Source organism: Trachymyrmex cornetzi, unplaced genomic scaffold (assembly GCF_001594075.2).
Source record: "Trachymyrmex cornetzi isolate Tcor2-1 unplaced genomic scaffold, Tcor1.1 scaffold299, whole genome shotgun sequence".
NCBI classification, from domain to species: domain Eukaryota; kingdom Metazoa; phylum Arthropoda; class Insecta; order Hymenoptera; family Formicidae; genus Trachymyrmex; species Trachymyrmex cornetzi.
Window position 1 is genome coordinate 1,356,838 of NW_017297680.1, and position 21,064 is coordinate 1,377,901.

Sequence of the window (21,064 nt, forward strand, 5' to 3'; positions counted from 1 at the left end):
CGAGTCGCCCGGCAACTTAATTCCGGCCGTTTCGACTTGCTTTATCATTTTTATGTGTCGCCTGGCGACACTTACGGATGCGCACGCATACACGCACACACACTGACAGAAAAATGTTTGGTATTTATAACTATAATTACATATTACTACAATTATGATTATTACTACTATAATAATAACAGTAACTATGTATATATTAGGTGTTAAACTTAATTCCTGCCGTTTTTCGTCTCGAAAATTGATTTGTTTCGAAGAGAAATACCTTAATCAAAGTTTTATTAATAAAGTATTATTAATTAGTAATAAAGTAGAAAATGGAGGAAATTATGTTGATTAAGGTATTCATTCATCTTCCCTTCGAAATAAATCAATTTTAGAGAGGAAAAACGGCAGGAATTAAGTTTAACACCTAATAGTTGGCAACCTAAAATGACTATAATTATAGTTATTATAGTCATAAAATAATTGAAATTACCATAAAAATGATTCATGTGACTGTAATTTTATAGTTATATTTTGGGACAATCATATTTTTTATTTGTCCCAAAATATAACTATAAAATTATAGTCACTTGAATCATTTTAGGTTGCCAACTATATACATTTGTTGCTAGAACTATATACACAGCTAGTTGTTATTATTATAGCAGTAATAATCATAATTATAGTAATATATAATTACAGTTACAAATACAAAACATTTTTCTCTCAGTGCATGCACACACAATCTCGATCCCTACGACTTACTTTAGCAACTATAATCGCCAGGAAGCAGTTACTCTTACACCCTATTACTACAATATCTCTGGGGCGCGCGCGAGTTAACTTCATACAATCCGATTCATCCTCCCCTCATTCATCGTCGATTACGATAAATATTATGCGAGATGAGTTATGTAAACACTAAACAGTAATCACGTAATATAATATTTGCATGTGCGGTGATGTTTTGTACGAGTTACATTCGCCTATCTCGCGCAGGTAGTCCTCTCCTTCACAAATCCATATCAAGATCTCGTCTTAGGTAAGACTTTATGAGTAATTACGAACGATTTCTGATGCTTTATTAAATTACCCTACGTTCCGGTGATTTCACATTAGATCCTTTACAATCTTGCAATTTATAAATACTGTGTGCGATACACATATGCGCGAGATGTGAGAGGCGTATACGAGTGTTTGCGCTCGATCGGCCGCCGCCGGCCGCGCAATTTAATCGCGCGCGCGTTAAAGTAATGTTACGTTATACGCGAGCAATGCGACGACAACATTCTTGCGTCGTACCCAAAGATAGCACCGATATATTATTAAGGGAAAACAAGATCGCGATAAATTGAAAGTCTCGCTGCGTCGTAATTATGGCGATGGCCGATGTGATAATTTCGCGAAAGGTAAATATAGAAAACGAATCCGCCCGGGACGTATAATGCTCGTTTCATGCAAGCGTAATGAGGCGCGCCGCGCAATTAATGGTCATTTGCTCTTTTACAGTCCATTAAATATCAACTATGTTCCCCTTTTTTTTTCGCCACGGAGTCGTCCCACGACAGAACTCCGCGTGATTATTCGCGGCTCGATAAGACTCATCCATTTCATGTTCGATAAATGTATTTTATAGTAGAAGTCTCAGCGTCTACGTAAGAACGTGAACGCAGGCGACGAAAAATTGTGTAAGTGTTCCTATATCTCCGTCAAATAAAGACAACGCACAGAAATTTGCATAATAGAGATATTCGAGAGAGATCTGCCAATCCTGTTAGACTTGACAAACTTTCCTAATTAAATATAAGTAGGCCAATAAATATTTTATGAATACGTCTCTTTTATGCATATTCCGTTCCTCCATTATTCATAAAATATTATGAATTATCTGTTCGTGCGTTGCATAAGATATGCGCAGCAGAATTTTCGCAATAGCATAACGACTTTCGAACATATCATCGTATAAGACACTTTTTTCAGAATATTTATCGTCGCGAACTATAACATTCCGCTTTTATCACGTCATAAACATTCTACAATTATCTAGGTGCTATTCCTTCATGTAACAAGAAGAGATACTCGAGCAACGGGAGGCAGTGCAATCGTATAACGATTACATTGCGGGGTGGAAGAAACTCAGATTCGAGATATCATCGTTGTTGAGATATTAAAAGCCCACTCACGCGCATAAGAATTACAGCGTTTCTTTGTCCCAGGAAACTGTTTGCTTTAAAATCTCTTATTATTAGTATGTATAACGATGTTTAAGAGTATAAACATAATCCTGTACAAAACACACATCGCGATACACAGCGGCATCTGTCTCCAAAACAAACATGACCAAACTGGTAAAGCCGTCGTCATTTACGCCTTCCCGTCTAAAGTTAAACATTTCCGGCATGAAGATTATATTTAGATTTTTATACATCGTAAGCGATAACTTTTCCTATACTCTTCTAATAAAATAGATCTTAAATAATAATATTAGAAAATTATTCAAATTATTGAAACAAAATAAAATAGTAATATTAGTTTGTTTTGTTGCGTGTGTGTAGTCTTGTTTCCTTCTAAAATAAACCTAATAAAAAGTAAAACGCCTATGTTGATGCTACGAATGTTGATACGTAAATTAAATATTTATAACGCGATAGATACAATTTGCAACTAATTGGAATGTACAGATACGTGAATTATATTGCTTTATAAATACACAGAGAAAAAGGTTTCTTTGGATTTAGTATTCCTATTTATTTGACTAAAATTTGTTTCATTGATACAACATATGCCTGTACGAAATTATTTGTTTCGATAAAAAGTTTATTGTTTCATTCAAAAAACCTCTATTGCTTGACAGAAATAACATTATTATTTGAAGTAATATCTTTCAATTAAATAATATATTATTTGGTTACAACACAGAAAAAAAGACTATTCTTAAATCAACCATAATATATTCATATATAAGCAAGAATATTGTAATCTTGCTTTAAAAATTTTAGTCTTGAATTTGTATTGATATAAGATTTTTAATTAAGCAAGTCTTGAATTAAGTAATACTTGCATCAAAACAAATTTAATCAAATCAAGATTGATATCTTAGAAGCAAGATTATAATATTTTTGCTTATATATGGGTATAATATATATGGTATATTATGGTTGATTTAAGAATAGTTTTTTTTTCTGTGAATGAATACAAACAATAAAACAAATTATTTATTTGAAAATGGCAAAATATATTGATGTAAGTTGTTTCCATGCAAATAATTGCTTTCTTAGAACAATCATTACATATTTTGGCCGAAAATATAGAAACAATGGCTTGTACGTCACAACAGGATTAAACGAGCAGTGCTACATCAATTACGTTTGTGCCGTACAGTTTGATCACGCGAATACCGAAGATAGACATTATATATTCAAACAAATAATATATTTAAGGCGAAGATATACATTATTTCAAATTCAAACAATCACACTTATTGATTCAAACATTGGTTTGTTTGAACCATTCCAAATAACAAATTTATTTGGATATAATAAAATTTATTAAATCCAAAGAAATATTTTTCTCTGTGTTACTATATTTATGTATTAACAATAGTAACAATCGAAGGCTCATATAAGCATTTTACTTCTATTAGAATTACCATTCAGTTTCATTCATAAATGTTGCGAAGTTGTCGAAAAATACATCATACAGTGGCTGCCAAAACTTTTCGCCAACGTATAACTTTTGACAATTTTTGTTGTAAAATCTATTTTTTTTTCAATTTATATTAAACTTAAATTATCAGAGTTGCACCACACAGAACGCAAAATTCCTAGTAATTTACAAAACGCAAATAATCCAGCAGGAAAACATGCATTATACTGTTTATTAGCCTTTTTTTAAGCTTCATAAAGAATTCGTTTAGAATTCTTGTTATAATCGACTTATGAACACGATATTTTAAATACTAGAATATATTAAGTATTCACATACCATATCTTTATCTGTAAAAATTCTTTACCTGAACAATACAATAAAATTAGCCTGAAACTTTTGGCAGCCCCTGTAATTAAGTTATAGATTTTAGTAACGAATGATACGCAGCGTCGCGTTCAACAGACAGTATGACAGGCATCCCAATGGACGCCGTATATCCGGGAAACCGGATGTGTAAGCCGGCGCCTGTTCCCTCTCGCGCGCAACGCAACGCAACGCGCGTCGAGTTACGCGACGCATAATTGCACTCGAACGCGCACTGATATCGGGGACCGATAAACGATCTGGCGCAGCGCTGCAGCGTTGGCGTTTTCGTAACGCCTAACGATTTCATTCATTTCGCTCGGCGGAATGAACCTGTTTCCAACGACGATGACGATGACGACGACGGAAACGACGACGAGCTCGGGCAGGGCCTGGCAGGGCCTGGCTACGCCCGCGCACGTAGTCGAGCGCGAATGCAAATCGGCGTCGCGCATGGTCGCGCATGGCCCGCGTTGCAACGGCAACGAGAAACGCGATATCTTGGGCTACGTGCGGCCCGATAACATCCGGAGCACCGGCTCCAAAGTCGTTTATCATTACGCGCCGGCCCGTAAAGTTACCTTCGAGCGCGCCGAGATTGATCACCTCCCGCCTCGGCCGGACTTATTGCCCTCTCCCTCGCATCTTTCGTTTGCTCCTTTTCCTTCTCCTTTCGTGGAGGTCCATTTCCATAATCGTATTGACAATCGCGCGTGTTCCATACTCGAGGCTGAATCTCAAGAACACTCGAATAAAATTCTGCCACCCTGAGGACCCTAAATTACGTCCAAAAGAAAAAAAAAAAAAAATTCGATTCCAAATTTTTGACCGAAAAAAAGAATCCGTAAACAAGAAAATTCATTTCAACATCTCAGTGCAGAGTTTGTCGCTTCTCTGACATTATAATTTCTCCACCTGGGAGAAACTCCATTCTCTTATGTGCTTTCGAAACTAGCAGCTCGGTTTTCGTCCATAATCTCCCTTCGCAAAAATTATACACTTCTTGATTGCTCTAAGGATAGTGCCTGTCATCGGAATATCAAAATGCGCGTACGTACTGAAATCCAACTTAATCCGATGCACGAGCACACGTCTCGCGCCAAACGTATCTCGACAGCGCTTATAACCCACGATATACGTGCAAATGATTTTCCGGCGATGCAACGCCGTTGACAGCCGTTCATTAATCGTGATGTTCGGTATACATTACAATCTGCCGACGTCGAGCGCGAACGAGAGATGGAATTAACGAGAGAGATGTTTCGGCCGCGTTATCGCCGCGTTTTTTTAACAATATTAAATCTCTACAAACCGCGTAAGGGCCGTGTATTTTTCCGCAAAATAAAGCCGACATGTCCCCCCGCCCTCTCTCTCTCTCTCTCTCTCTCTCTCTCTCTCTCTCTCTCTCTCTCTCTCTTTCTCTCTTTTTATCCAAACACTGATTTGTTGCATTAATGTGACCGCATACAGTTTAAAGATTCTATTATTGGTGCAAGAAAAAATCGGATTTGCTGCATCATTTAAAAATAACAATGCTACAAAAATTTTTAACATTCTAGCAACAAATTTAAACGTCCTACATAATTTTTATGGTCCAAATAAAGTTATCTTCAGATCTGTATCTGTAGCTAAATTTTTAGATACTTCAGTAAAACTGTGCTTTCTAAGTGTATATTCTTGAATATAACGATGATATAAAGCCGGCTTGGATCGGCTGTTAGTTAATCATTTTCTGAATATGTCAGCTAGTAATTAGAGTCCCATGTTTTTGTGCAGTTAATGTGTTTATGCAGTGTTCATCACTTAATCGTCTTTATATATCAGCATTAATTAATTCTGCATTACACATTACTTAATGTTCAACTTCCGTTTAGAAGTCGTACACTTAAATTAAAGTGTAATTCCGTTAAACATTTCGGAGAGATAGTAATCAATTTCCTGTTACGTATGTAGAGAAATCGTTAAAACATTCTCGACACGATAGAGTGTCTACGATAAGGTTATCACACTGAGAGAAAAACGTTTTGTATTTGTAACTATAATTATATATTACTATAATTATGTTTATTACTGTTATAATAACAGTAACTATGTATATAGTTCTAGCAATAAATGTATATAATAGTTTGCAGCCTAAAATGACTATAATTATAGTTATTATAATCTCATAAAATAGTTGAAATTACCATAAAAATAATTCAAGTGACTATAATTTTATAGTTATATTTTGGGACAATCGTATTTTTTATTGCCAACTATATACATTTGTTGCTAGAACTATATGCATAGTTACTGTTATTATCATTATTATGAGAGCAGTAATAATCATAATTATAGTAATATGTAATTATAGTTAAAAATATCAAACATTTTTCTCTCAGTCTAGATTTTTTAAATTAAATTAACAAATTTCAACTTTTTTAAAACAAAGGTAACATAAAACTAGTGTTATTTTAAATAATGTTTTATTCTGTTTAACAAAATGCACTATAGATAAATCGAAATTTAATAAACCCCTTAATATACATGATTCGGTCATTCGTGTCCTGTAATTTCTTTTCTTTCAAATATACTAGGAGTATTTGATTAAATTATAATTTCTATCTTTTTCTTTTTTTAATACACAATTTTGTAGATACTTTCTAAGGTATATGTAAAGAATAATTGCTTAATAATTTTTATACAGACTTGTAAAAATGACGAAAACTCGAGATACAACAACCCATCGTGTGTAATAAAATATTGAAATATTATCATGTATACTAACAATAAGAGTAAAAAGTTTTCAATGTTTACCATCCTTTAAATTACTAACAATAGCACATAAAAGTCCAACTGAAAAACGGGAACATTTGGTAACTTTAAAATGTTTAGATAACAAACTAATATAATGTCTTCAATGCTTCTTGTTACAAATGTGAAATCGTTATCCATGTTTCGGTCTTCACGAAACTCGTTCACTTACGCGAAGCGAAACGAGCTCAGGAGCGAGAGACTATAAATATTTATTCCAAGACCCTCTTTTTCGCAAGCGTCGTCCTTTGATCGAGAGATATTTCGTATTAGTGAGCGTGATAAGTTGCATGTCCAGTCGCTGCAAAGCGCATCGCTCCTCCGCGCACGCTCGACGCTGTGCTGAAGCGAGCGAGACTGGACGACGAGCAGGGAACGCGCGGCTGGTCTCTGCCCCCCTCGGAAGAAAATCTTATGAATGAGCGGGTTCCCCATTCACTTTTAACTGTGGAGAACAGCCGTAACGAGCAGCACGGTGTTTCGAAGCTGCGATGCTCGCGCAATACGCAGCGATCCATTGCGAAATATAGGGACGCAATTCGTCTATGATGTAAGTTGATAAAGCAGCAATAATACGGCGAATACCGTGTTTTGTCGAATGACTTCAGTTTTGTACGATGAGTAATAATATTATTTATCGGCATATTTTATAATACTGTGTACTCAACCCTTACAAAAATTTAATACTGGAAAGTAATGATCAATTATTTATTTTAAGTATTAACCGTTGTCCAATGCTTTTGTCCAATGCTTTTAATAAAAAAAAGTAATTGAAAAATTAAAAGTTAAATTTCTTTCTATTTTATGATTTCAGAGTCTTACAAATAACGGAAATGACAAACATATACTTCATTTAGAATATACTCTATATTTTATTTAAACTTTTTGTTTATATATACTGTTTTATATATATATATATATATATAATTCAAAAAATTTAAATAAAAAGTTAATAGTTATCGATAAAATGTAACTAAATAAAGTTAAAAAGTTAAGAGTAATCTAAAATGTAACTAAGTTGAGTTAAAATTATTTAACTTTTCAACTTTTTAACTTAACTTTTAGCTTTTTAACTTGGCACTATACACACCCAACCCTGCTTTTGATATTCCAAACAAGTAGATAATTTTCAGTATTAAATTGAATTTCTGTGTAAGCGAAAGCGCAAAAATAGTTATAAACTTGTTCTACATTATTTAAATGTATTTTTATGAGATATAGATGTAATATATTAACACAAAAATCGATAGATATTAAAATATTGTTAATGTATCGAAATTTTAATGGCAACGCAATTACTAATATCAAATAAGAGATAGGATAAAAATTGTTCCCACGATTTTTTCAATTGCAATTGAAAGAAATATTGCTTGTTAAAATCAAATCCTCATATTCTCTTTCACTAAAACTGCTTCTGTGTGCATACGAAATTCTTTTAAACCGGAATCAAACCACGCATTGAAGATTGAGATCGAAGATTGAAGAGTAAAATTTAACCAATGAGAACAAAGGTATTCTCATTGGCTAAATTTTACTCTTCAATCTTCAATCTCAATCTTCAATGCATAGTCTGATTCCGGTCTTACACAACAATCATAAAAATGATACTAAGGTGCAAGGTGCAATGTCTAACATACGCGATATCGATAAGGATCGAACAAAAGTTCAGTGCTGTTCAATAGTAATCGTGATACACGGGTATCATAATGCGTCGCTTATTATGCACCACGCCTGCGTTTATTACTTATTGTCGGATGAAAGTATCTCGTTGCGCTTTGCGCGCAACGATGTTGCACAGTTCGAGAGACTATCTCACGCGACAAAACGCTTTGTCTCCGTCCACTTATCTCGATCGTCTTCGCTCGCAGGAGTGTACGCCTCCAGCGAGTAATTGCGTCGGCAATTCAATCGTCACGAAATTATCGCGCCATTACTCGCGAGCCGTCCCGCAGGCGAGTGCACTCGTCAATCGCGATATAACTCGTGTATCGTCAATCTAGATCGATAACTCTCCGGAATCTCCGACCTTGCTCTTCCCTTTTAATACACCGAGAAAAGAAATTGTTGGTTTAAAATTATATTGGTTGATTCAACTAAATGCGGCGGTCACAATCAAATATGTTAAGCAAATATTTGTTCATTCAAATAAGTAACATGTTTTAAACTAAGATTTTGTTGACATGATTCACGTATATTTAATCAAAATATATAAATGCTTGAATTTAAATGAGAAATTAAATAATCACTACAAAAGTAAATGTATTTAGTCCAGTAAACAACTTTTTTTTCAGTATACGTATTTTGCTTAATATATAATTGTATTTATATACAAAAATTAATTAAAGTCAACATAAAATTTTTTATTGTACAGTCAACATAAAATTTTTTCTTATAAAAGAAATTAGTTTCTTTGAAAATATCGTTGAATTTGAAAACCATGCATTGTTAAAAAAATTACTCAATTTACTTAATTTCCACAGAGTATCACGTGGAATTATTTAATGTAAAGAAAGTCACGCGATTTGTAATTCTAATTGTACTAACGACTTCCAATTAAGTTACTGCGATGCAACATTTCCTTACAATGGTTGGAACAATGAAGCTTTCTATGTAAAAAGTCATTTTAATGATTGATTAAGTAAACGCAATACGAAGAATACTGTGGGAATAGTATAAAATTTCGATCACTTATAATTAATCATTGTTCACATATTACAAATAATTTGTTATATATTACCTTATTGTAACCACAATTACTTATAATTGATTAAATAATTACAGGGCAGAGTCTCCTTGCGATCGCTCGAACAATGAAACTTTCTCTGTAAAAGCGATTCTAATGGGTGATTAAGTAGCCAGAATAGGAAGGCATAATGGTATAAAATTGTACAAAATAAGACTTTAATTAATTATTGCCTATTACGGATCTACAGTGGGATTAGGTATTATATATGGTAGATAGATAATATACATTATGTACCATTAAATATAAACATTATACTATAATATATTGTGTATGCATATACATACATATAAATATGATATATACAGGCCATAAAATATGCATTTAACTTTACAGTAATTCCGTATATTATAATTGCAATGCTTTCCACGGAATTTATCTCGCGCGTTTTTCACTGCTCGAGATTATCTACTTGCATGAATATCATTTTGAATATCTATTTCAAGTCCAAGTCTAACATTAACATATCGCGTGCCGTGTTTCCTTATCAGTGTCATTGGATAAGGAAACTCGCCAATGAGTCATCTTTGCAATGCAACAGATGCATCTGTTATTTATGTTCTGCAGTTTAAATGCTCCATTTTCTCGTTAAAATCTAACTACCTAATTACAGGGTGTGTCGCAAGGAATTTTATGTACACAATTCTAGTCACGGTAATATTATTGTACATAATCGATCCTTTTGCAGATATGTTTATATGTATAATTTTATTATGTTATATTACAGAGACATGTGATATAATCTTTCTTTACAAATTTGAAGTGTCGACATTTTTATATATTACGCACAATAAGACTGTGTTTAATAATACAAATTACAATTTAAAGGTTCAAAGATCAGTAAGGTAAAAGTCTTTTTATCGAAATATCCAGAGTTTACGTTTTTCCGCTTCTTTCAAAAATTTTAATTATGTTTACATATACATATAATAAATATATCTATCTGACCAAAATATAAATTTAATGTATACAACAATCACGTATAATCAATTGTTGTCTATCGAAATATAAAAGATTGATATTATAATCTTTTGTCTCGCATAATGAATCTTTCATCGCGCAAAGAAAACGGCACAGAATACGCCGATCATAAATACACCTGCTTATTAATTCAAGTCGAGCGTTTCGCCTTCAACGTCAATCGAGATGACGTACCTCGATTTCCTTCGATCCGCGAAGTCGATCGTTCAATACCTACCAATGTCTACCGCGTTCTCAATAAGCATCGTACAAGCACGAGTTAGTAGTGACATGTACATGGTGTAATTTACAAAAGCGCATACTCTGAAGACGATTCGGAGCTACTTACCCTTGCCTGACGAATCCGGGGGAGGAAGTTCTTTTCCCAAATCACCACCACCGAATCACCACAAGCGCGGCGAGTCCCGATCGCGCGCGCACCGGTCAACCCCGTTTCACGGCAGCGCGGCGGATCCTTCGCTCATCGAACGGAAAATCGAATGTCCGTCGAAGCCGATGGATTTCCCGGTGACATACGCGATTAGGCGCGCTCCCGCGCCGGGGAATGCGTCGTTCAGGGGAAGCGCGCCGAGAGGAAGAAAGAAAGGGAGGAAGATAGATCAAAGATCCGAGGGGTGATTACGGAGCCATGCAGACGGAGAGGAGTCCTGGGTCGTTTCTTATCGCTCTTCTCGTCGGAGCGGTTTCGCGGTGTCGTTTCGTCGCTGCTGCTCGTCGTCGAGCGATTCAAAGCGCGGTGCCGTCTCACGGTACGTCTCACGGGGTACGCGCGAACCCCATACTCGCACTCGTCGCGTCCCAATCAGAGACTGAGGCGCCTAGAGACAGGCCGCCCGTATAAATGCGCCGCAGTGCAAGCGGTCGAAGTACCGCGGGTGGAAAGGGGAACCAGAGTCGATCCGCGGCGCACCGCGAGGGGTCACTACGGATTAGAGAATGCACGATATTGTCGATATACGTAAACATTGCACCTCCCTCGTTCGCGCGTATGTCAACAAACGTTATGTTTACCCAATAAATTCTAAATTATTTTTATTTTTATTTTCTCGTAAAACCTGTCGATTTTTTAAATAAAGATATAAAATCTAATAATAAATATTATTATTTTCCTTTTGTTAGAGATGTAGTCTCTTTTCTTGCATTTTCTATCTTTTTGTATAATGATTTTTAATTAAAATGCACTTTCTTGTACATATATTGCATCATTGATTACCGACCAAAATTTTCATCTTCATGTAACCGTCGATAAATACGTGTTTGTAAAATACCATCACGCAACTTAATCGACTTCGGGTAACAATGTTTTATGTTTTATATTTTATATAATTATTATTTATATAAGCGTGTTTCGTGCTTTGAGGGATAATCTTTTTGCGAGATAATGACTAACCAGCTGATTAAAATTGATTATGTGTACGACAAAATAATTAAAGTATGTTGTTGATATTTAACGTAAATACGTGCTGCGAGTATAAAGTGTAATTAACAAGTTAATTACGATAATAATGATAAACCAATAGCTAAATAAAAATCAGAATTTCAGATGCAAAGTATATTTTAGTGTAATACCAATTTTCCTCAAAAGCTATTATATACTAGAGCTCTCAGAATTCAAACAAAAACCTTAAATAATTAATGATAATCGGACTATGAGAGCAAACAATACAGCGTGGTAATTAGTGCGTAATAAATATATTATTGTATAAAATAATTTACATTGGATTTTTTAAAAATACGAATTGTCGATATGTATATGACATCAAATTTATTTTTTTTCTAATAATGTATCACGAAAAATATTTATATAACACCTTTTAATTTATTATTAGATATATTTTTTCATATAATATTCTTCACATATAAAAAAACTTATATATGTAAATAAAATTTTTCTTGTGCTTCTTTTGAACTCTACAATAACATATGAATTTTCTTGATCAGCAGGTGCGATTGCATGGGAAGGGAGATGTTATGGTGAATTACTATGGAAACCCATGTGTAAAACTTTAGTCAGATCTCACAAACTTCAATGAACTTCGCTCTCTAAGCGAAGACAACGTGTCTATTATAAATAAGCTCTTAGATTAAATTAGTTTATTAAAACAATTAATTATAATAAGTTTTCCGGACGAAAATATCGCAGTTGTGTGTATACAATGAACGGAGTTATGAGAAAATTCTTGGATGAAATTACTAAGGAATTGCAATTAACACAATCAGTCACGAATTATCACGAGAAAGATAAGAAAGAAAAGCAACTTTCGTGTGGAAAAGTGCGCTCTGCTGAAAGTACAAAGTACAGAAAATCCCTGTTGAAACTAAAGGAGCAAGAGTACTTGATAGAAAAAAATCTCACTAACTTCATGGAGAACATGAAACTTGAATCAGAAATTCTGAGACCTGTTTTGCGTAATATGAATGACACCTCGAGAAACAGGTAGGCAGCGAAAAACGAATTGGTCGATTTTAGATTGCGTTATGTATATCAAGTCCATATTATTCTGCAGCGGTTTAACTTTGATATATCTTTAAAGGGAAATTTTTCTGGATAGCATAAGAAAATCCTTGGATAAAATTACTGAGGAATTGCAATTAGTACAATCAATCACGAATTGTCCCGAGCAGATTCAGAAATTAGGTGAATCTTGGCACAATTTATTTTCCACTGATAATGCTATATTTTCATTTCTTTCTTATATTATTCCCAAATTATTTTTGTATTTCATACAACATTTTTACATATTATTTCTAATTAAACATGCCACAATTTCTATATTTAAAATTCAATCAAAAGGGAAGGGATTAAAATTTTAATTCAAATGTCTTATTAAAGATACAAATTCAACATTAAAAAAATTAACATTATTTATTTAGATACAAATGCATACAAACAACGACTCTTGAAATTGTCGCAGAAAATTCGGAACTTTCAGGAGTCCTGCCAACAGAAAATTATAACTTTGTCGCAGGAAAGAACTGCTCTCGAATCTGAATTATGTGAATTTGAATCAAATTTACATAAGTATGAGAATACAACCAGCAGAATCGGCAAACCGACATCCGCCGTGTCTTCTAACAAGAAAAATAAAAGGTGTTACGATTATAAGGAAATCGAGGACCTCCACGAGTTAATTGCTAAAACAGGTACTGAATACATTTGCATTCGTCTGCGTTAGCAATTAAAATGCGCAGTAAAATATAATTTATAACAGTTGTATGTATTACTTTATGTCGAGACTCTACCGTGTCACCAGATAATACGTAATATACTTGTATTAAATGTCACCTAATGTCTATATTAGTCCATTCAAGTAGTGATATAATAAATCCATACTCTATTCTCAATTTTATATTCTTAAACTTCACTTTTGTACACATTTTATGAGATTCTATTATAATATTATTAGTAAACACATTCCATCAATTGTTATACAGATATTTAAAAAAGCTACTTAAAAAAGTAGTAATGCAGAGCATATTAAAAATCATGTTACAGGCTACACTGATAATTGGAGCAATGAAGACCACTTGTTGTTCTTAAAAATACGGGAGAAGTGCAGTAATATCCCTGCTCTAGTGGCTGCTATTCGAGTCAAATGCCCAGATTTAACAGCGGAAACTATAGTAAATCATGAAGCTTGGTATAAAATTTATCTAAGACTGCGTGAAAAGCAACGATCGAGCATCAGAGAGTGGCGCAAACAAAAAGAAATGGAGAAGATGAAGATGAAAAATCGTGAGGATGAAACCGAGGCCGAAACCTTGGAAGAAATTTTGCGGGAGAAAAGAAACTCCAATATCACGAAAGATCTTTCGATTTGCGTGACGGATAAAAGGAGAACAACAAAAACTGACAATTCCGTTGATATTAATAATCAGAAAAAGGAATTAATAAAACAGTGGAAAGCCGAGAGAGAGAATAAACGTTTGTTGGAAGAGAAGCAGTCGAGGATTCTGATTGAGTCGAAGCTTGCCGCGCAAGAAAAACGTAAAAGGGAAAGATCGGAAAGACTTCGGAAAGTTTTGGCGGAGCATCGTGAAAAAACAATGATAGAAGTTTCCTCCGAAGTTTCGAAAGATGATTCGAGAACATATTACAATCCAATGTTGATTAAGGCCTTTAGGTAACGTCAGCTGTTTTTAAAGTTGAACAAAGAACTTGAAACAATAATACGCTAAATAATAAAATAATGATAAAAATACGAGATTTTTTTACTAAATTTTGTCTACATCTTATACTTGTTTATCGTAATAAAAAAATTTTAATAATTGATAAACTTAAATAATCTATTTATTATAAATGTAGCTTGTGCGAAATCTTAGAAATAACTATAAAGTTGTGGATTTCAATATAATTGATAGGAAGCAAGATGCAGAGTTTACAAGAAAAAAGAAACATTTGATAGCTGTACGAAAATTGGCTCAAAGTCGAACAATGAAAATCGTAAGACCACAAATAGCGAAAAAGCAAGATCACTCGACCCTATTGAATCCGACTGAAGTATGGAGAGAAAAATGTAGAATACCCGATCCTAACACGAAGGAATCGAAAGAGCTGCAATATATTAAAGACGTTCCACGTTTGTACGTTCTTTTAATAAAAGGAATGCTTATTCTTACACATTTAATTTATACTTAATATTTTATCTTTTCAGATATGTTCAGTGGAGAAACAAGGAATCGATGGAGATCAAGGATGCTCTGACATTTTTATAATCGAAGATCTGTTCCCTTCAACCAAAGTTCATTTTCAACTTGAAGAAGGCAATAAAAAAATATACAAAACGTTGACATATATTTATGTTTATTTTTCTTTACGAACGTACCTTTTTGTTTCTTTCAGACGATGAACATAATAAGTTATAAGTAAACGAGTGTTGAATTTATCCAGGACCGCCGTTCGCGCAATATTCAGTTTTATTATTTTAACTTTCTCTTTGTTTGTTCCGTTGTTTTAATCTTATTTTCAGGAACATAAAAGAGAAAGAGGGGGAGAGGATTATCATCGACGTAGTCTCGAATAACTTCAACCCTCGGCGGCTTTTTACTCAAATATATATAATATACTTTCTATCAATCTTTTTCTGTTCGTTAATTCGAGATATTCTTTCATTTAGATTACCAAATACAAAAACACATAGGTGATACAATATATGTATAATATATATATAATGCTATAATACAAAAGAATGTCTCATATCGCGCCGAATATGATTGACCGACAGTTCGACGGTTCGCCCACATCATCTACTTTTAAATTTTTCTTTAATAATTATCACTATTATTAATTACTATATTTGTTTATGCGGGATAATCCTACACGGCACGATATGATGGCACCTCTCACTCTTTGTGAGAATACGCGCAGATACTCTAAAACGTACTCTATTTTTTTATCTCGCTTTTAGACAATATTTGTAATTATATTTATATTCTTGTTTTTATATATATATATATATATATGTATAGAAATATATATATAATTTAGAATTTATAATACATACTTAGGAGTTTGTTTTATTACAATAAACGCGATAAATCATGTTTAACATACACTCTATTCCACTCACGCTCTTTCGATTGCCACACATATATGTCACTGCAACAGCTGCCGCAAATTATTATTTTTTATCACTAACCTCTCCAAAACCCGAAGGATAAATATATGTGTGAACATTTGTACAGCGAAGCCTCCCTTTCGTTTTCTGTAATGTAACATTAACATTTGTTCCTTAATCGATAGTGAAGTCCATATATTCTGCGCTGTCTCTCGTCTTAGCAGATTATATTTGCTTCTAATTTTTGCTTTATTAATAATTTCGCCACTTTTCTGAAATAATAACGAATCATTTCACAATGACGCATTTTTTTCGGATAAAAACTTTTTTAACAAGTATGAAAATCGAGACTACTGTTATATGCGTATCTCTTTTTTAACGAATGCTTCGAAGAAATTTACGAGAAAACTTCAAAAAAGTAGAAAATCTAGTCGCGAATTACATAATAAAAATTAACTACTTCTTCATTAAGTAAACGAAATGAAATATTTAGATTGATTTAATCGTTTTTATGGTTGCAAGAAAAAAAGTTAGCAAAAAAAAAAAACTTTTCTGAGAGAGGGATTTGGAGAACGCATAAATTATTGATAAATTTTATTAGAATCTTTACATTCGTGAATTATTTACAGATATAATTGCATATGTATATATATTTATATATATACTATGTATATGTATAATTGTAACTAACATTATGGTTTCGAAAAGAAAGACTTCCTCGAATTTTTCGTGACAATACTGAAGAGGCTGACTTCGGAGAGAACTACTGCCAAAGCCGCACGAGAGCATACAGCTTCAATTTTAAAAGTTTTTGACTTTTCTTGTGTTCTCTTCGTGAAGAAAAGAGAACGCTTTCATCAATTAGAAACGTTACGGTAGAAAAACGGTATAAAAAAACCACTAGTAGTCTTCAAGCGACGACACGCGGAGTACGATTAAAAAATTGTTCCGATACAGTTGCCAAGTGAACCAATATATTCTTTATTTCTTTTTTCTTTGGCGTGTAATATCGTTTGATTGCGATATTATTAAATTGTCTTAAAAGTCTGTGCGAGACAAAAATATTCATGCAGATTTTATCCATATTTTTAGATAAAACAGACGTTATTATCAAATTAAAAAATATTGGATAATAATTAATCTGACTTTCTTTCAAAGCTCGCTAATATTTCCTGAACATAAAACAATTAGACGAATATATCTGATTAATAAATTATTCTTTCCGACGTATTTCTAGCATTGCACGCTTCGAGGACGGTATAAATTCGGAAACAAGATCCCACAGTTCGCATCGTGTGACTTGCTGACAAAAATAATTTGCAATATGCGTGTAATATTAATATACAAACTAATAAAATTTTCAATGCTTTAGATAATCGCAGTATTCGCAATACAAAAATCGTAATAATTTAGTGTCACGTAGGAAAAGTATTATATTACTATTTTTGCACATTATAAAAAATTATAATATATTTTCCGTAAAGATATTTATACTCACAACAATTGCAAACATGTTCACAATTGCTGTGAGTATACAAAGATATTTTTGCACCAATTTAATGCCCGATGAACCAGTATCCGGTTAAACCTGTTAGAAAATCAAACACATAAATTATTTTGTGCACGTATTATCAATCACGTTGTAGTTATAAAAGAAAAAACTAGTCCTCCGCGCAATCAAGCCTCTCGCGCCAAAGTCTAACAACTGATTCACCGATTGATAAATAATAATAATAATAATAATAATGAGATATAACGAAGCAAAGCGAATTAATTGATATAAAACTATTCGATACATTACGAAACTAATAAATTAATAATAGTATATTTTGGAGAGACCTCTCAAAGTCGAATACAAATTTTCGAATTTTATTGATTATCGAAAGTTTTTATCGTAATTTCGCAATCTCTTGCGATAAGAAAGCGAATAAGAAAAATGCGAACGGTTATAAGAAGCGATAGCAAAGTCACGTGCACAAAATCAAATTTTCAGTTTTCTAAAAATGAAAAAACGATTTTACGACGAATGATTTTGTGCGGGATTCGTTGCGTAAAACAACACGCAACGGTTACTACATATTACAGTTCGCGTTTTGCTTTCTCCCGGATCCGATAATCGTCATTCGTAAAAATCTGGTGTTATGCAGTCTTCTATACAGTATTTAGCATCTCGAATTTCTATCAAAAAACGAGATAGGTCATTTTTTGTTTTCTAAGAAAATTCAATTACGTCTAATAACCGAATTTCATTAATATCTAAACGTCAGAAACGCACGTGGCCCGAGTACGTTATTAGATGCGACAGATAGGCAGATTTTTTATTACAATAGTAATCAACATTTCAAGAGAAGAAAATTAATCTGCAAAAATCAAATGATTTTATTTAACTGTTGTATGCACAAGAAATGTGCAGATTTCGAAAATCAGAAATATGAGAAAAGCCAAGAGCGCGACAAAGCTTTTCCTCTGGGGCAAAATTTCTACGTGCGTTTCTAAGGTCAACGTGCATTCTTAATGCTAAACGAATGAATTCATACATGTTTTGCTGCCAGATTTATTGACGTGATATAAACGGGTGTACATCTGGGCCTTGATGGAGCGCAAGTTTAATCATAAATCAAGAATATAAGAAAATGTGCCTAGAGCTTTACACGTTCATCAATAAAATTATCAAATCTGCAAATAGCGCGAAAATAGTCTCTCATGATCGAATATAAATGCATCGTACTAATAAACATTTCCTCAAAATAGCAAAAGAATAATAGTTTCTCCATGGGATAAGCTCGCACAAATCACATCTGACAGAATTGTTAATAAATTTAACAATTATACATAAAATCAAAAGCTATAAATTAGTTATGTTTTTAATGAGACAAGTTGAAAGATATAGTGATAAAACTAAATGGATACCCCACTTGATATAAGTAAAAGTTTAATAATTTTCTTCTATTACAGATAAAAGTTTAACAATTTTCCTCTATAAATCGTTTCCTTCTTAGGAAATAAAGATTACAAAAAAATCCAGATAAAATTACATGTACCAAAAAGTTACTCTCGGTATGACATTTTGAAAGTAAATTTAAAAAAATAATACAATGGAGACAGAGATCATTATTCTCTGAATGAATAGTAGTATCCATTCAATTTTTTCCCTGCGTATAGTGGAAAATATTAAGGCTCCATGTAATCATTAATTACCGCGAGATGTATGCTAACGAGTCATCGTTAGCAAATTCCTCGAAGCGTTCGCTACAAAAGAAAACAAAAATAGATTCGGAACTAAAACGGAAGCATTCGTTTGATCGTCGTCATTATCGTCTTCGTTTCCAAGCCAAAGAGATGCACATGCTACGTTAGAAAATCACATTTCATCTCGGATGGATAGATATTGGATAAGTTGAAGTATTCGAATTTAATTAGTCGGGGGCAACGAGAATTATCTGTTTTATATTCACCTGTCCTTGTGAAAAGACTGCTATAATTTTTTTCATCTTTCTCGCTTTATTCTTTTCTTTTATCATGCTATATATATTTGAGTTATAAAGATAAAAAAAGATTAATCGCTGCAATAGAAAAAAAATCACATAATACAATTCCTTTACGTTTCTCATAGAAATCATAGTTGCTCTTGAATTTACTATTAATGACATTTAGATTACTATGCACACCAAACAAAAAGATTCTTTTGCTTATGTATTGTGTTCGACAAATTAATATTGTTCGTTACTGAATCATCAGTAAATAATCTGCTGTATATTAGCGATGGAAACGAAGACGAAAGCGAAGTTTGCGATTCCAAAACTGTGTTCATCTACAAAAGTTTCTGTCAAAAATAACTGCAGAATTTTTATCGCTTTTTAGGTAGATATTACACCCTACTTAATGTCAAATACTTTTCTCGAAGTATTCGACAATATCTCTTACAGATATCCGTAATAAATATTTAAAAAAATTTTTTTGAAACTTTTTTTGACTTATGAATTCGCAAATGTGACTCGAATTTTAGAATCGCATCCTTCGTATAACTTGTACATTATAAATATTTTTCCGCATTTCTCTGTCGTCTTACGCCAATAGATCCCGCTTTTCGCTTTCGTCGAGAGTACGCCATACACACACACTATCGTTTATTTCTATAAGCTTGTATAAAAAAACGAACCCTTTTTGTTTGTTCTTTTCTTTCCTTTTTTTATCGTTTTCGTCATTTTGTACAACAAGGACGAGTGAGTGCATGAAGCAAACTATATTGGGACATGAATCCTGAATAAATACTTAATATTACAACAAAATCTTAAGTATTCTTCGTAAATGTCACCGCTATATAGTTTGTAAGAAAATAAGATATTTTACTTGAAGATTTTTATGTACAGATATTACAAACAACGTTCCGTAATGCGTAGGCAATGCGTCCTACTACTCTATTATTATACATACTGCAGGGGAGGATCTATACGAATCCGCCCTATATTGAATTCGATTCGCGTCGTCTGTCAAATTTTGTGGACCTTCGATATTTGGTATCGCTTCTTAAAAGCGAGTAATTGCCGCTTATATCGATAATACTGACCTAAAACTTTCCGATATACTTGAAGATTAAACATGAAATTTTCTGCTGTTTTAATGTGCTTATTCAATATCATTCTCTCTTTTTGTTGAAAATAATTAAGATTAAATTTATATTAAATTTATTTGAAAAATATCAATAAATTTATATATATTAAGTTATTGATCATTGATATATGATTATATATAATGCATAAATACTTAAAATATGACTTTAATAAGATAATAGATGTTAATACTATATCAATATTACGACTGAAATATCTTGCAAATAAACTTTGTCATAATATAAACTGTTCTATTACGATAATTTATTAAATTATTAGACCATACATTAAGATTTTTTCTTAAGTTTATTGTACTATATATCAAACGTATTCCCAGCAATTTATTTTTCTACTTTTTTTTTAAATATTGCAAATATTAGTACGAG

The 21,064-nt window shown here is 32.9% G+C and overlaps 2 protein-coding genes across 2 annotated transcripts in view; one reads left to right on the forward strand and one right to left on the reverse strand.

Annotated features, from left to right (window-relative positions):
• LOC108762460 (GAS2-like protein pickled eggs) overlaps positions 1-11,305 on the reverse strand; it is a 73,642-nt gene extending 62,337 nt beyond the window's left edge. The window contains exon 1 of the mRNA XM_018509474.1: positions 10,839-11,305. The gene's annotated coding sequence lies outside the window, so the exon portion shown is untranslated. The remainder of the gene's footprint in view (positions 1-10,838) is intronic.
• A 1,361-nt stretch (positions 11,306-12,666) lies between these two features.
• LOC108762357 (coiled-coil domain-containing protein 112) lies at positions 12,667-15,226 on the forward strand. Its single transcript, XM_018509316.1, has 6 exons — positions 12,667-12,947; positions 13,045-13,148; positions 13,385-13,654; positions 14,007-14,634; positions 14,873-15,094; positions 15,166-15,226. The coding sequence occupies exons 1-6, from the start codon at positions 12,667-12,669 to the stop codon at positions 15,224-15,226; spliced, it is 1,566 nt and encodes a 521-aa protein (XP_018364818.1).
• Positions 15,227-21,064: the final 5,838 nt, after the last annotated feature.

Coding starts and splice junctions, on each gene's coding strand:
- LOC108762357 (XM_018509316.1), top strand. CDS start 12,667: ATGAACGGAGTTATGAGAAAATTCTTGGATGAAATTACTAAGGAATTG. Junction 12,948..13,044: donor AATGACACCTCGAGAAACAG/GTAGGCAGCGAA, acceptor ATATCTTTAAAG/GGAAATTTTTCTGGATAGCA. Junction 13,149..13,384: donor CGAGCAGATTCAGAAATTAG/GTGAATCTTGGC, acceptor TTATTTATTTAG/ATACAAATGCATACAAACAA.